The sequence below is a fragment of the Salmo trutta genome, chromosome 8, assembly GCF_901001165.1.
Source record: "Salmo trutta chromosome 8, fSalTru1.1, whole genome shotgun sequence".
In the NCBI taxonomy this organism is placed as follows: domain Eukaryota; kingdom Metazoa; phylum Chordata; class Actinopteri; order Salmoniformes; family Salmonidae; genus Salmo; species Salmo trutta.
The window spans coordinates 46,089,400-46,106,910 of record NC_042964.1 but is presented as its reverse complement, the minus strand read 5'-3'; the positions used below and the strand labels follow the sequence as shown (position 1 = coordinate 46,106,910).

The following is a 17,511-nucleotide window of genomic DNA, read 5'->3' as shown; positions in this document are numbered from 1 at the left end:
GGAAGCATAGGAACTGAGAAGTGGTCTGTGGTCACCACCTGCAGAACCACTCCTTTATTGGGGGTGTCTTGCTAATTGCCTATAATTTCCACCTGTTGTCTATCCCATTTGCATAACAGCATGTGAAATGTATTGTCAATCAGTGTTGCTTCCTAAGTGGACAGTTTGATTTCACAGAAGTGTGATTGACTTGGAGTTACATTGTTAAGTGTTCCCTTTATTTTTTTGAGCAGAGTATAATCCATATCATTTAATTGGTTCTGAATTTTAAGACTTATCCTGTATCAGCGCTCCTACTATCAGCTGCTGTGAGTATGGGCCCTGAAGTGCTGTACACAAGCCTCAGGTGGTTAGACTGGACCGGAGTCCATTTCAGGTCGCTTCTCTTTCTTCTATCCCTCAACACACTGACAGAGACGCCAGAAAGCCTGAGAAGTTTATTCATGTCGGGTAATGAAGGTAAATCTGCAGAGAAGTGCTTTCAGCTCTCTCTATTTCCGTCTCTTTCTCTCTCCGTCTCTCCCACTCGCTCTCTCTCGACTCTCCCCGTATTGAAATAGCTGTTTCGCTTGGTGACATAATCCAAAGCTAGATTTGGTTAACTTTATAAGTAGTGCTGTTCCTCTTTTCTATGCTCCGGGTCTCAGCCTCAGCAGAAAAAGTCCAATGAAAACGTTGCATTAATCCACTTATCAGGGGAGAGCACATTCGGATAATCCCGTCCCGCTGAAAGTGGCTCCTGTACTGCTGCGTGAGTGTAGTACAGAGAATGGCAGTTTTTTCATCTTGTTTTTATAACGTGTGTGGGAATGTAAAGTGAGACACCGTGGTGTTTGTGTTGCCAGTTTGACTATAGTGGGAGCAGTGTGTGTGTGTGTGTGTGTAGCGGTATGCACACGTGTTTGTGTGTTTCTCTTTATACATGCCTGCTCATTTCACAGGAGTCACTAGGTCCCCAGGTCCAGATCCCAGATGGGACTTTGTGTGGAGTTTGCAGTTCACCCCACTTCCCTAAATGATAGCCAGCTGCTTTTACTGTGTTGTTAACCACACCGGGGAATCTGAGCACATCAACACTGCTATGAAGTCATGTCTCTCTCCCTCTCTCCACCCTGGGCTTTAAGACGGTGGAATTACAGCTGTGTGTTTGAGCAGAGCCGAGGCTCAGTTTTTAATCCATAAAATATGTATTACAGACTTTCCCCACTGCACCTTGCTCCAGACTATTCAACTCAACCACTCAGTGTGGTTGGTGTGGGGAGCTCTGAAACAAAACAGCCCTGTGTCAGACCAAGCATGCTTTTTACTTATTGTACACCTACACTCTATCTACCTACACTTGGATATCTACACACACACACACACACACACACACACACACACACACACACACACACAGTTAAGCAAATCTCCGAGCCCCTGATCCCAGTCGGAACAAACGCATTTCTTCCCCTCCTCCTCCTCATCAGATATCCCCCTCCAGTCCTCTCCTCTTGGGGTCTCTTCTAAATGACTTCTCTATCTTGAGATCTGCACACTGGTCTGTGGAGAATCTGCTGGGTCCTCTAATCTACCATCGCTTTGTCAAACCTTTTAATCTATCATCACTTTACTTAATGGGGTCAGACTCTCTCCCTCTCTGTCGTGCTCTGCTGAGAATCTGTTCTATTCCTTTTTCCGCCTCCTTCCTCCTCCTTCCTCTTCTGCTTTTGTCCTCATTTCTTCCTCTAATCGTTCTCTACCTCTTTCTCTCCATCTCTGCTCCTCTCCTCTCTTTCTCTCCATCTCTGCTCCTCTCCTACACCTCCTCTCCTCTTTCTCTTCTCCTGCTTCTCCTCCCTCTCTCACGCTCTTCCTCCTTCCCTCATCTAAAGTCGTTATCCCTGCCCAACGATGCAGAGCCAGTACAGAAGCTGTGTAGATTTGGGAGGAGACGCGACACAAAGCACAAATGAACCAAAACCATCTTTTATGGGAGGAATAAATGCCTTTATTTGTTGAGGCACAAAAAAGCTTACAGCCGTGTTCCGCTGTTGGAAAATGAGGAGCCTCGGCAGGAAGTCTGCGCTAAATGAAATTTCCATTATGCCGATTGGGTTCTTATGCTTATTTTCTGTCATGAAGTGTGTGTTTGCTAGCGGTAATATTACTAAGAGCATCTTATACCAATGTTATTGACAGTAATATGTTGGGTAGTCCAGGCAGTTTTCTATATTAAGTGGAAGTTGAGCCTTTCCTTGTGTTTTGGTTTGTAATAGGGGAACTTTCTACTCATTCTGTTAGGTCTACTTTAACATGAAAATAGATGCAATGGCCTCTGAAGACTTATAGTAACAGTCATGCATAATAACGTTTAGGCTCGTTAGTAAATGCTTCAGCCATTTTGTCGAATTGAATATATTTTGTCACATACACTAGATAGAGGAAGTGAAATGTGTTACACAGGGTCAGCCATAGTAGTACGGGGCCCTGGCGCAAATTAGGGTTAAGTGCCACATCGACAGAGTTTTCACCTTGTCTGCTCAGGTATTCAAACCAGCAACCTTTTGGCCAAACTCTGTAACCGCTAGGCTACCAATGATAAACCCTACGATTGTGCCCTATTGTTGTACAAAATGCTACATCGCCCCACATTGTCCTCAAATGTAGTTACGACACCTTTTAGGCCCCTTTTACGGTTACACTGTAGCCCCAAACCCTCTCGTAGCTAGGCCGTTCTAGCTTCTTCCTCTACCACTCTCTCACATCCCCATCTTACCACCCACCCTCGCCAGATGCCAACTTACCAGAGAGCATGCTGGGACATCCATTTCCTATAATCCTGTCTACCCTCCATCACCGTGTCCTTGTCCAGCGAGGCCCTCAGATTAATGACAACGCCCCCCTCGTCTCCTCTCCCGTCTCTTTATGACCCCAACATCTGGGACGGTTGGGACCCTCGCACCTCTAACGTTCTCGTTCTCTCTCTAAAGGAACAGCTCTTTGTTTGCTCAACTGTATGATGGAGGAAAAACGCAGGCCTGGAGATTCCCAGATTGTAGGTTCCCTATTGCTCCCATCCTGGGCTTAAGGAATGTCATTGCCTGTCCCCACCTATCCTATTCATCCCTGCTTCCCTGCTTCTGTTTGCTCTGTGGGCCAGGAAGGGAGGAATGGGGGAAATGGTTGTTCCCTATCTAAACACTGTTTTTCCTCCTCCCGCTGTGTGCTGCTGGGCCTGTCCGTGTTTGATAGCAATCTGCCACCTCTTGGTTGTGTGGGCGCGTGCGTGTGAGTGTGTTTGTGAGCGTGGAGTTATAAACAGCCCCAGTGCTCCTCTGGGGAGATCTACAGTCCAGCCTGACATGATTCACACTGACTGGGGGTGACCTTGTAAACTAGCCCACACACACGTACACACACGTACACACACACACACACTCTCTTCTGGCTATTGTATTTTCATGACCAGTATTTCTAATTATTTGAATAACTTTGACTAGTCGATATTGTGATTTTATTACGATTTGATGTTCCAAACATATTGCTCACCATATGTCTGCTGCAGAGGGACAAGAGTCATGAGAACGACTTAACCAGTCATGGAAATAAATGTGCTGAAAACAAATTGGCTTCCTACTTAAAAAGAAGTCGGAGAGCAAGCTATGAAGGAAAATACTAGCGTCTTGTAACTTTATCCATTCCCCCCATCACTAATGGCAAAATAAATTACGTTGACAAATTGACTCCAAATCTCCCTCATTCACCGGGAGAGTTGTTGTCTGACATCATTTCCTGTGACATGGCGTTGACATCATTTCCTGTGACATGGCGTTTCAGGTGAACGTCACGGTGGACTACATCAGAGCTGCCACCAGCTCCTCAGAGACCAGCACCATCCCCGCCTTTGCAGAACGCACCTGTGCCACCGTCACCATCGGCGGCATGTGAGTACACCTATCTCAACACTGACTTTTCCCCCTGCACTCTCAACCTCTGCTGACCCCTAACATGTCTGTTCACCCCGTCTGTCACCTTGCTTGTAGACAGGATGAGGAGTCCAGACGAGCGTTTGTCAGTCCTGGCTCTGGAAACACCTATAGTAAGTGCAGAGCTTTGTTCTAGTCCAGCAGTAACACAGCAGAGTCAGCTCAAACTGACTGCATTTCAACCGTTGGAAAGTTGAATTGGGTGTTAGTGCTGGACTGGAACAAACATGCAATATGCTATGATTGAAGGGGACTGATCTAGGCCATATATATCTATATTCCTTTGAATCAGTTGAAGTCAATATCTGTCTGTAGGCCACTGATGTAATGGACAAGGACAGGACAGTTCAACGAGAAATAAAAGCTCTACAAAAGCCCAAGAGAACAGGTTAAATGTACACAATACAGGCCTACTGCATTAAAGAGCAACCAACACAGTTCATTCACACCCCTTCACATCAACATGTCGCCCGGCTACGCCCTGTGAGGATGTTTTCACTCATACAAATGGAAGAAAGACCTTTTTAAGACATGTTCTGGAGCTACGGAGTACCTCTCCTTTCATCTGCTAGCCCCCCTTATCACACGACACCGCTAGTTAGCAGCGACGCCAGGCCAGCGTAGGTCACCCAATTACCAGCCAGACGCACTGCGGTGCATTGTGGGTAACAGGTGGCCGGGCCACCCTCAGGCTCTGAGGTGCTGTGTGTGTGTGTGTGTGTGTGTGTGTGTGTGTGTGTGCGCGCTCGCGTCTTATGGCGCACCATATTTCTCTCCACGTGGTGAGCCAGACCCCTCTACCCGTTTAGCACAAGGCGAGGGAGAGAGGCACAGCAGGGGGGCTAGCTGGAGATGGCTAGTGCCAGCAGGCTAGCAGCCTACGTCCTAGATACCACTACCATTGAGATTGTTAGTATAGGAGTGGGGACTGGTGGAGAGGGTTGTGGAAAAGGCCTGTTTGACCGTACCCTGCTTTTAGGCTAATCTAGGGTGTATTAAAGGTTGTCTGATTTCCCAAGGACACGTCAACCTCATTTCCTCATACTTTAGAAATGCATACAGTCAGGCAGGCTAGGTCATTCAGTAAATAAGAGTTTGTTCTTTAAACTGACTTGCCTTTAGACATGAAGGTAGAATAAATATAATCTTTGGAACAAGCACTAATCTGACAACCTGGATGGGTCAAAGTGAAAGATCCCCCATGTTGTTTTCACCCATCCCAGTCATGTGAGATCTATGAAAAGAAAACAACATGCTTTTTCAACTTTTTTAAAAAGTGTCTAATTTGAAGGCAATTTGCAACACTTAGTCCAACATTTTTGCAGTGTTAGCTGATCTGCCTCCACATTTCCATTCACAAGATGTGAAAGTCATTAAAGCCACTGTCATGAAACAAAGTGAGGACGGGGAAATTACTTTTTCTGTTTTTTCTCTTTTCTTTTTGACTCCGCATCTCAGTTGAAGGCAGTTTACTAGGCTCTCTCGCTCGCTCTCTCTCGCTCTCCTCGCTCTCTCTCGCTCTCTCTCGCTCTCTCTCGGCTCTCTCTCGCTCTTCTCTCGCTCTCTCGCGCGCGCTGCCTCTCGCTCTCCTCTCTCGCTCTCTTCGCGCTCTCTCGCTCTCTCTCTCTCGCGCTGCCTCTCGCTTCTCGCTCTCTCGCGCGTTTGCTGCCCCTCTCGCTCTCTCGCTCTCTCGCGCAGTGCTGCCTCTCGCTCCTCTCGCTCTCTCGCGGCAGCTGCATGCCTCTCGCTCTCTAGCGCGCGCTGCTCTCGCTCTCTCGGCGCGCTGCCTCTCGCTCTCTCGCTAGCGCGCTGCCTCTCGCTCTCTCGCGCGCTGCTCTCGCTCTCTCGCGCGCGCTGCCTCTCGCTCTCTCGCGCGCGCTGCCTCTCGCTCTCTCGCGCGCGCTGCCTCTTCGCTCTCTCGCGCGCGCTGCCTCTCGCTCTCTCGCGCGCGCTGCCTCTCGCTCTCTCGCGCGCGCTGCCTCTCGCTCTCTCGCGCGCGCTGCCTCTCGCTCTCTCGCGCGCGCTGCCTCTCGCTCTCTCGCGCGCGCTGCCTCTCGCTCTCTCGCGCGCGCTGCCTCTCGCTCTCTCGCGCGCGCTGCCTCTCGCTCTCTCGCGCGCGCTGCCTCTCGCTCTCTCTCGCGCGCTGCCTCTCGCTCTCTCGCGCGCGCTGCCTCTCGCTCTCTCGCGCGCGCTGCCTCTCGCTCTCTCGCGCGCGCTGCCTCTCGCTCTCTCGCGCGCTGCCTCTCGCTCTCTCGCGCGCTGCCTCTCGCTCTCTCGCGCGCTGCCTCTCGCTCTCTCGCGCGCTGCCTCTCGCTCTCTCGCGCGCTGCCTCTCGCGCTCTCTCGCGCGCTGCCTCGCGCTCTCTCGCGCGCTGCCTCGCGCTCTCTCGCGCGCTGCCTCGCGCTCTCTCGCGCGCTGCCTCTCGCGCGCTGCCTCTCGCGCATTCTGCCTCTCGGGCGCGCTGCCTCTCTCTCTCTCTCTCTCGCTGCCTCTCTCTCTCGCTGCCTCTCTCTCTCTCTCTCTCGCTGCCTCTCTCTCTCTCTCTCTCGCTGCCTCTCTCTCTCTCTCGCTGCCTCTCTCTCTCTCTCGCTGCCTCTCTCTCTCTCTCTCGCGCTGCCTCTCTCTCTCTCTCGCGCTGTCTCTCTCTCTCTCTCTCGCGCTGCCTCTCTCTCTCGCGCTGCCTCTCTCTCTCTCTCGCGCTGCCTCTCTCTCTCGCGCTGCCTCTCTCTCTCTCGCGCTGCCTCTCTCTCTCTCGCGCTGCCTCTCTCTCTCTCTCGCGCTGCCTCTCTCTCTCTCTCGCGCTGACTCTCTCGCTCTCGCGCTGCCTCTCTCTCTCTCTCGCGCTCCCTCTCTCTCTCTCTCGCGCTGCCTCTCTCTCTCTCTCGCGCTGCCTCTCTCTCTCTCTCGCGCTGCCTCTCTCTCTCTCTCGCGCTGCCTCTCTCTCTCTCTCGCGCTGCCTCTCTCTCTCTCTCTCGCGCTGCCCTCTCTCTCTCTCTCGCCGCTGCCTCTCTCTCTCTCCTCTGCGCTGCCTCTCTCTCTCTCTCTCGCGCTCCCTCTCTCTCTCTCTCGCGCTGCCTCTCTCTCTCTCTCTCGCGCTGCCTCTCTCTCGCGCTGCCTCTCTCTCTCTCTCTCTCTCGCGCTGCCTCTCTTTCTCTCTCTCTCTCTCTCGCGCTGCCTCTCTTTCTCTCTCTCTCGCGCGCGCTGCCTCTCTTTCTCTCTCTCTCGCGCGCGCTGCCTCTCTTTCTCTCTCTCTCGCGCTGCCTCTCTCTCTCTCTCTCGCTCGCTCTCTCTGCCTCTCTCGCTCTGCCTCGCTCGCTCGCTCTCTCTGCCTCTCTCGCTCTGCCTCGCTCGCTCGCTCTCTCTGCCTCGCTCGCTCGCTCTCTCTGCCTCGCTCGCTCTCTCGCTCTCTCTGCCTCGCTCGCTCTCTCTCTCTGCCTCGCTCGCTCTCTCTCTCTCTCTGCCTCGCTCGCTCTCTCGCTCTCTCTGCCTCGCTCGCTCTCTCTGCCTCTCGCTCGCTCTCTCTGCCTCTCGCTCGCTCTCTCTGCCTCTCGCTCGCTCTCTCTGCCTCTCGCTCGCTCTCTCTGCCTCTCGCTCTCTCTCTCTGCCTCTCTGCCTCTCTCTCTCTCTGCCTCGCTCGCTCTCTGCCTCTCTCTCTCTCTGCCTCTCTCTCTCTCTGCCTCTCTCTCTCTCTCTGCCTCTCTCTCTCTCTGCCTCTCTCTCTCTCTGCCTCTCTCTCTCTCTGCCTCTCTCTCTCTCTGCCTCTCTCTCTCTCTGCCTCTCTCTCTCTCTGCCCTCTCTCTCTCTCTGCCTCTCTCTCTCTGCCTCTCTCTCTCTCTCTGCCTCTCTCTCTCTGCCTCTCTCTCTCTGCCCTCTCTCTCTCTGCCTCTCTCTCTCTGCCCCTCTCTCTGCCCCTCTCTCTGCCCTCGCTCTCTCTGCCTCGCTCTCTCTGCCTCGCTCTCTCTGCCTCTCTCGCTCTCTCTCGCTCTCTCTGCCTCGCTCGCTCGCTCTCTCTGCCTCGCTCGCTCGCTCTCTCTGCCTCGCTCGCCTTCTCTGCCTCGCTCGCTCTCTCTGCCTGTCTTTCTCTCATTAATCTGAACAGAAAACCGAATAAAACGAGGAGCCACCAAACTTTCTCAATTACGGTCTTGGCATGCCGACAGGCTAACAAAACATTTTGGAAAGACAAGCCTGCACCGAGTGCACTCACTCCCATCCACTTTAGCTGTTCCATGGACGCCTGAGGGCTCTGAGCTAACTGCAGAGCCCTTCCATCGAACTCTCACCCGTTATTTTTCTACTTCTATCTCTCACCTTCCCCCTCTTTCTGTGCTTGTGAAATAACAATGCAGCCTCTGGTTGCTGTGGTTGGAAGGTCTCTCACCTCGCCATGTTGCTGGGACCTTGACTTGTTAGTTAGTTAGTCATTGTCTTTCACATTTTCCTTAAGCTTTCTTCTGTTGTTCTTCAGTGTTTCTGGGCTTGTCTTTCTTCAGTGTTTCTGGGCTTGTCTTTCTTCAGTGTTTCTGGGCTTGTCTTTCTTCAGTGTTTCTGGGCTTGCCCCCGCGCCCTTTTTGGTGTGTTGATGGGCGTGTTGCAGCCTTGAAGCTTTCTACTGTATCTAATAACTGGGTTGATAAATAAACACTGGTTAAAATCACCTTGCTTTCTCTCTGTCTTCCTCTCTCTGTTTCTCACTAACTCTCTGTTTCTCTCTCTCCCTCCACAGTAACATAGCCGAGGCGTTGGTCAGTAAAGGTTTCGCCACGGTCATCCGCTACAGACAGGATGATGACCAGCGCTCATCCCACTACGACGAGCTACTGGCTGCAGAGGCACGGTAAGCACAGTGCCCCAAAATGGTTTCTACTGCTAAAAACTAAACCTGACTGATTTAACGAGCTTGACTAAACCTCCCTTTAAATTAAAATGCTTTCTGTCACGCTCATGCAACAACAGAAGTGTATTCCCCCTAGGGATACGTTACGAATTCCCCCTAGGGATACGTTACGAATTCCCCCTAGGGATACGCTACCAATTCCCCCTAGGGATACGCTACCAATTCCCCCTAGGGATACGTTACGAATTCCCCCTAGGGATACGATACCAATTCCCCCTAGGGATACGCTACCAATTCCCCCTAGGGATACGCTACCAATTCCCCCTAGGGATACGATACCAATTCCCCCTAGGGATACGCTACCAATTCCCCCTAGGGATACGCTACCAATTCCCCCTAGGGATACGCTACCAATTCCCCCTAGGGATACGCTACCAATTCCCCCTAGGGATACGCTACCAATTCCCCCTAGGGATACGCTACCAATTCCCCCTAGGGATACGCTACCAATTCCCCCTAGGGATACGCTACTAATTCCCCCTAGGGATACGCTACCAATTCCCCCTAGGGATACGCTACCAATTCCCCCTAGGGATACGCTACCAATTCCCCCTAGGGATACGCTACCAATTCCCCCTAGGGATACGCTACCAATTCCCCCTAGGGATACGCTACCAATTCCCCCTAGGGATACGTTACCAATTCCCCCTAGGGATACGCTACCAATATGTGTGTGTTGCATCATGGCAAAATCTTGAACAACACTGGTCAGAGGTGGCCAATTTTCCCTGTGTCGTAAATCAGCGCCTCTACAAGGCCTGGGGTGTATTCATTACTCCGATTCTATAGCAAAACGTTTCTTAAACGGAAGCAAACCGAAGAAAACAGGGATGGACCTACCTGAATTGGTCCAGTAGAAACTCTCGTTTAGACTAATGATTACACCCCTGCTCTAAGTTTCTACTTAAGTATTGGCCCCTGGGTGTCGCACACACACACACACACACACACACACACACACACACACACACACACACACACACACACACACACACACACACACACTAAATCAGGCCTTCTCTTTACACGTGCTCTGTGAATATAATTCTGTGTATGTGCACTGGGAGATTTAGTACGTGCTTTAATACAGCACTAAAGATGATCTCCGGGTTACCAGATGACTACCCACCGTTGGTGTTTGTGCAAGTGTTTCCCCATGCTACCTTTCTCTCTCTTTCTGTCTCTCTTTCTGGGCTCCTCAAACTCCTTCTTCCCTTTCTCATTCTCCCTCATCTCTTACACACACACACACACACAGTAGTGAAACACACATCACTGACCCACAGATGACCCTGACTGCCACAATTTCCATTATCTCCGTCATCTTCATCTGTAGCACTCAAGCTGTTTCCAGTGAATTTGAACAGGTGGTCATCACACCAGGGTCAGACTGAAGATGCATTCCCCCCACCCCCCCCCCCCCCAACCATTACAGTTTCCATTTTAAGGGTATAGATTACACGTCAAGTCCCTCTGCTGCTGATCCTCTTGGTGGAGCCGGGGAGCTTGGAAACTGTATCCCCCCTCTGAGCCGGAATGGCTCTCTGAGTGTTTATTACCCACAGCTTCATTTCTCCTCTGCGGCTCAAAGACCTGATGGTTTCTCCTTAAGTCGCTGGATGATGGGATGAACCGTAATGGTGGCCACTCTCTCACTCTCTCCCTCTGATTGATCACAGGGCAATCAAGAACGGGAAAGGGCTGCATAGCAAGAAGGAGGTCCCCATCCACAGAGTGGCTGATATCTCTGGGGTAAGATGGATTAGTGTGAGAGTGTGGGTGGGACTTTGAGGAATAATTGTGTGTGTTTACTGTTATGTGACTAGGCTTATATGTTGTGTGTTTTTGCCCCTGCAGTGTGTGTGGGTGTGTGTGTGTGTGTGTGCGCGCAATGTTCCTGCACATTCTTGGGCCAACATTCTTCTTGATAATATAATTGCCAAACCTTGACTCACCAGTCTCAATGCCCTTCAGTCTCTCCCAAGCCACTCCCCAGGACTAACCTTGTCATCTGATCTATAGATGAATCACTCTAAGTAATATCCATAATACCAGCCCCCCCCCATATTATAGCGATAAAGGCCCATCTAAATATAGATCCCTCTGCGTTAATAAAGTCATCTAGGAAGTTGTTTACGTGTTCCAGGGACAGCAGACAGCATCTCTGCTTATGAAAATGTATTGGGCTGCTCACTAAATGAACATTAGATTTTACTCTGTGCCCATGATGAGATGCACGGCCGTACCCACACTCTCTCTCCACACTCTCTCTCCACACTCTCTCTCCACACTCTCTCTCTCCACACTCTCTCTCTCCACACTCTCTCTCTCCACACTCTCTCTCTCCACACTCTCTCTCTCCACACTCTCTCTCTCCACACTCTCTCTCTCCACACTCTCTCTCTCCACACTCTCTCTCTCCACACTCTCTCTCTCCACACTCTCTCTCTCCACACTCTCTCTCTCCACACTCTCTCCATGGACCACGTATGTTAAAGCACATAAAGGAATGACGGCTGGGGACACACTCCCTCCCTCCCATTCTGTCCACCTTAAGTCTTTGTTTTACGAGAAGGCTTGTCCGTGCTTTAATGGACTGGGCTGTCAGTCTAGAACCTGTGTTATTGTTTAACGCCTGCATAGACACACACACACACACACACACACACACGCTGTTCTCCAGTGTAATGAGGTGTGTGTGTGCGCATGCATCTTTGTCTGTACCTGTGTGTTGATCTTGCCCAGTCCCCCTCTAAAGACGCTCCATCTCTCTCAGCAGCCCTCTCTGTGTTTCACTGCAGACATATTAGAGGGTGATACGACACATTTGCATGTCAGCTTGTTTCCTCGTCACTCTGAAGATTGACAGCCGCCCAGGAATAGATCCTTGATATCATGCCAATCTGTTGATGACTTCTGCCAGTCAGGGAGAACAAGAGTGTCTGTCTCTTCCTCCATCTTAAAGTACTGCTCCCTCTTGGCTGGAGAGCTGGGCCGCGGGGGCTGTAGTGGCCGGGCCGCGGGGGCTGTAGTGGCCGGGCCGCGGGGGCTGTAGTGAGCATTCTAATAAAAATACATAAATGGCAGCTAACAGCCCATCACCGCCCCCCTCAGCTCTCCGCCTGTGACACACACACACACACACACACACAGGGATATTACCGAGAGGGATTATGTAGATGGAGTGGGTTATATAGAGAACAATACAGTGGGGATATATAATGGAGTACAGTGGTATGTATGTATGTATGTATGTATGTATGTATCTATACACAGTACCTACGAAGGTGCTGAGTGGATATGGCATACAGTGGGATGTATGTATGTATGTATGTATGTATGTATGTATGTATGTATGTATGTATACACAGTACCTACGAAGGTGCTGAGTGGATATGGCATACAGTGGGATGTATGTATGTATGTATGTATACACAGTACCTACGAAGGTGCTGAGTGGATATGGCATACAGTGGGATGTATGTATGTATGTATGTATGTATGTATGTATGTATACACAGTACCTACGAAGGTGCTGAGTGGATATGGCATACAGTGGGATGTATGTATGTATGTATGTATGTATGTATGTATGTATGTATGTATGTATGTATGTATACACAGTACCTACGAAGGTGCTGAGTGGATATGGCACTGGGGCACCTCTCTTTCTCTTTCTCTCTCTCTTTCTCCATCCTAAGAGTTCATCTGAACAGAGAAATAATGTGTAGTTTAGGGCTAGATTCCTGCCCAGTAACTTTAATCACCACAGCAATGTTGACTTTGCACCCTGCAATCCTGAGCTACCTGGCGCTTGATGGAATAGTTCCACCTTGTCAACAACATATTTCCTCATCTTCCTCACCCAGTACATATATCTGTTTGCCAGAACACCTCTCTTCCTCTACACACACCCCCCACCCCACTACATCTAAATCATGAGAGCGTGCTACTGAGTCACTGCCTGGTTTGTTGTGGCTGCATTGGCCTGCTTGCCTAGCTGTGTATTTATTAATATAACTCTCTCTCTCTCTGCCATTGATTAATCAGCCTGTCTGAATAGGCAATGATTTAGCCACGCTTGTAATTGTGGCCTTGGTGTACCCATCAAGCCAGTGACTCACCAGAAAGAGAGATAAATGAGGCCTAGCAATGTCATGGTGAAATCAACGGTCCGTTCCCCCTTACCGAGAAACCCCACGCAATGAACTTCAACCTAATTTACTCATCTGCATATGAAGTGGATGGACTAAGACTGAGGTGTATGATCCACTATCAGACCATCCAATTGACATGAAGATCTGCATTTATAGGGTGAAGCTGCTACTCTGAACATGTTTGTTTCTTCTCCAGGAAACACAGAAGGCCAAGCAGTTCCTGCCGTTCCTCCAGAGAGCGGGCCGCTCAGAGGCGGTGGTAGAATACGTGTTCAGTGGCTCCCGCCTCAAACTCTACATGCCCAAAGAGACCTGCCTCATCACCTTCCTCCTCGCCGGTAAGTAGTCCATCCCACGAGAGCCTTTAGGCAACTTCCTGGTTTAGCAAACTACATCCTGGTTTAGGTAACTTTCTTCCACCGTCCTTCCAGTTACACACAAATCAAATGTATACGTGACGTACACAGTTTGCAGCAGGTCTATAAGGTGCTGCGAAATGCTTGTGCTAGGAGCTAACAGAGCGACATGTCTTTCAGCGCCATCTTGTTGGCTTCCTCAGAGATTGGAGCGGTGCCTGGTTAGACTACTAGTTATCAATCTTTTAACTCTGTTACCAACTATTGTTTACTTCCAGTTTAATTAAAACAGGCTAGTAGGGGAGGTGTGTGTGTGTACAGTATGTGAGGAGAGGTGTGTGTGTACAGTATGTGAGGAGAGGTGTGTGTGTGTACAGTATGTGAGGAGAGGTGTGTGTGTACAGTATGTGAGGAGAGGTGTGTGTGTGTGTGTGTACAGTATGTGAGGAGAGGTGTGTGTGTGTGTACAGTATGTGAGGAGAGGTGTGTGTGTGTGTACAGTATGAGAGGTGTGTGTGTACAGTATGTGAGGAGAGGTGTGTGTGTGTGTGTGTGTGTGTGTGTGTGTACACAGTATGTGAGGAGAGGTGTGTGTGTGTGTGTACTAGAGGTCGACCGATTATGATTTTTCAACGCCGATACCGATTATTGGACGACCCAAAAAAAGGCCGATGCCGATTAATCGGTCGTTTTTTTTTCATTTTACTTTTATTTGTAATAATGACAATTACAACAATACTGAATGAACACTTATTTTAACTTAATATAATACATCAATAAAATCAATTTAGCCTCAAATAAATAATTAAACATGTTCAATTTGGTTTAAATAATGCAAAAACAAAGTGTTGGAGAAGAAAGTAAAAGTACAATATGTGCCATGTAAGAAAGCTAACGTTGAAGTGCCTTGCTCAGAACATGAGAACATATGAAAGCTGGTGGTTCCTTTTAACATGAGTCTTCAATATTCCTAGGTAAGAAGTTTTAGGTTGTAGTTATTATAGGACTTGTTCTCTCTATACGATTTGTATTTCATATGCCTTTGACTGTTGGATGTTCTTATAGGCACTTTAGTATTACCAGTGTAACAGTATGGCTTCCGTCCCTCTCCTCGCACCTACCTGGGCTCGAACCAGGAACACATCGACAACAGCCACCCTCGAAGCAGCGTTACCCATGCAGAGCAAGGGGAACAACTACTCCAAGTCTCAGAGCGAGTGACGTTTGAAACGCTATTAGCGAGCACCCCGCTAACTAGCTAGCCATTTCACATCGGTTACACCAGCCTAATCTTGGGAGTTGATAGGCTTGAAGTCACAAACAGCGCAATGCTTGAAGCATTGCGAAGAGCTGCTGGCAAAATGCACGTAAGTGATGTTTGAATGAATGCTTACGAGCCTGCTGGTGCCTACCACCGCTCAGTCAGACTTCTCTATCAAATCATAGACTTAATTATAATATAATAAACACACAGAAATACGAGCCTTAGATCATTAATATGGTCGAATCCGGAAACTATCACGTTTATTCTTTCAGTGAAATACGGAACCGTTCCGTATTCTATCTAACGGTGGCATCCCTAAGTCTAAATATTCCTGTTACATTGCACAACCTTCAATGTTATGTCATAATTACGTGAAATTCTGGCAAATTAGTTTGCAACGAGCCAGGCGGCCCAAACTGTTGGATATACCCTGACTCTGCGTGCAATGAACGCAAGAGAAGTGACACAATTTCACCTGGTTAATATTGCCTGCTAACCTGGATTTCTTTTAGCTAAATATGCAGGTTTAAAAATATATACTTCTGTGTATTGATTTTAAGAACGACATTGATGTTTATGGTTAGGTACAAGTTGGAGCAACGTCAGTCCTTTTTCGCGAATGCGCACCGCATCGATTATATGCAACGCAGGACAGGCTAGATAAACTAGTAATATCATCAACCATGTGTAGTTAACTAGTGATTATGATTGATTGTTTTTTTATAAGATAAGTTTAATGCTAGCTAGCAACTTACCTTGGCTTCTTACTGTATTCGCATAACAGGCAGGCTCCTCGTGGAGTGCAAATGTGAAGCAGGTGGTTAGAGCGTTGGACTAGTTAACCGTAAGGTTGCAAGATTGAATCCCTGAGCTGACAAGGTAAAAATCTTTCGTTCTGCCCCTGAACAAGGCAGTTAACCCACAGTTCCCAGGCCGTCATTGAAATTAATGTGTTCTTAACTGACTTGCCTAGTTAAATAAAGGTGTCAAAACAACCAAAAAAATCGGCAAATCGGTTTCCAAAAATACCGATTGTTATGAAAACTTGAAATCGGCCCTAATTAATCGGCCATTCCAATTAATCGGTCGACCTCTAGTGTGTACACAGTATGTGAGGAGAGGCGTGTGTTAGAGGTCGACCGATTATGATTTTTCTTCGCCGGTACCGATTATTAGAGGACCAAAAAAGCCGCCACCGATTAATCGGCTGATTTATTTTTTTTAAAATATGTGTGCGCACGCACACACACACACACACACACACACACACACACACACACAGCTCTGAAGTGACAACGATACTGAAGAGTCTGCTTAGGAGACAAATACTCTCAACTGTTTGAATAATAAAAATAGAGTTTAAGTTACCTGTGATGAATGCTGAAAACAAAAACTGTAATTTCTATATGCAGGAAATCCTATTTTAATAATGAGCAAGGTAAGAATTGACTACCAAAGTGCGAGTCATAATTCCCATGACACCTTCTAGCAAAATCTGAAAAGCGGTTCCTTCATTTATTCCATAGGATATTTTTAGATTAACTTAAAATAAGGTCTGTGTTTGGTTTAGGCTTACACCACCTTGCCAATTTTATAACTGTGTAGATATCCATAGGATATAACTCTGATCAATATAAGCGAAGATAAACATTTTTGTAGAGTGGATTTATGAAAATATGTTGACAAACGTTACCTAGTGAGATTTACATGGGTATCAAAACGCCGAGGCGGTTTAAGCACAAAACACAGACCTCATTTGAAGTAGATCAAGACATTCTCTATGGAAGACATGAACGGTAAAATAACGAAGGAACCCCTTTCAAGTTCAGCCGCAAGTTATTACAGGAATTATGACGCGTCAACTATTTCTTTCTAAACCATATACCTTTGACTATTACGAGCCTGCTGCTGCCTACCACCGCTCAGTCAGACTGCTCTATCAAATATCAAATCATAGACTTAACTATAATATAATAAACCTTAGGTCATTAATATGGTCAAATCCGGAAACTATCATCTCGAAAACATTATTCTTTCAGTGACATACTGAACCGTTCCGTATTTTATCTAACGGGTGGCATCCATAAGTCTAAATATTCCTGTTACATCGCACAACCTACAATGTTATTTCATAGTTCCGTAAAATTCTGGCAAATTAGTTCGCAACGAGCCAGATTCTGTATACCCTGATTCTGCGTGCAACGAACGCAAGAGAACTGACACAATTTCACCTGGTTAATATTGCCTGCTAACCTGGATTTCTTTTAGCTAAATATGCAGGTTTAAAAATATATACTTCAGTGTATTGATTTTAAGAAAGGCATTGATGATTATGGTTAGGTACATTCGTGCAACGATTGTGCTTTTTTCGCAAATGCGCTTTTGTTAAATCATCCCCCGTTTGGCGAAGTTGGCTGTCTTTGTTAGGAAGAAATAGTCTTCACAGTTCGCAACGAGCCAGGTGGCCCAAACTGCTGCATATACTCTGACTCTGTTTGCAAGAGAAGTGACACATTTTCCCTAGTTAAAAGAAATTCATGTTAGCAGGCAATATTAAGTAAATATGCAGGTTTAAAAATATATACTTGTGTATTGATTTTAAGAAAGGCATTGATGTTTATGGTCAGGTATACGTCGGAGCAAAGACGGTCCTTTTTCGCGAATGCGCACCACATCGATTATATGCAAAGCAGGACAGGCTAGATAAACTAGTAATATCATCAACCATGTGTAGTTAACTAGTGTTTATGATTGATTGATTGTTTTTTTTTTATAAGATAAGTTTAATGCTAGCTAGAAACTTACCTTGGCAACGTAAAGCAGGTGGTTAGAGCGTTGGGCTAGTTAACGTAAGGTTGCATCCCCAAGC

The 17,511-nt window shown here is 48.0% G+C and overlaps 1 protein-coding gene across 1 annotated transcript in view; it reads left to right on the top strand.

The window, feature by feature from the left end:
* Positions 1-17,511, top strand: part of LOC115199103 (staphylococcal nuclease domain-containing protein 1) — a 351,451-nt gene that overhangs the window by 55,925 nt on the left and 278,015 nt on the right. Inside the window, exons 12-15 of the mRNA XM_029761673.1 lie at positions 3,820-3,926; positions 8,695-8,805; positions 10,545-10,617; positions 13,219-13,360. Of these exons, the coding sequence (XP_029617533.1) occupies positions 3,820-3,926; positions 8,695-8,805; positions 10,545-10,617; positions 13,219-13,360 (433 nt within the window). The remainder of the gene's footprint in view (positions 1-3,819; positions 3,927-8,694; positions 8,806-10,544; positions 10,618-13,218; positions 13,361-17,511) is intronic.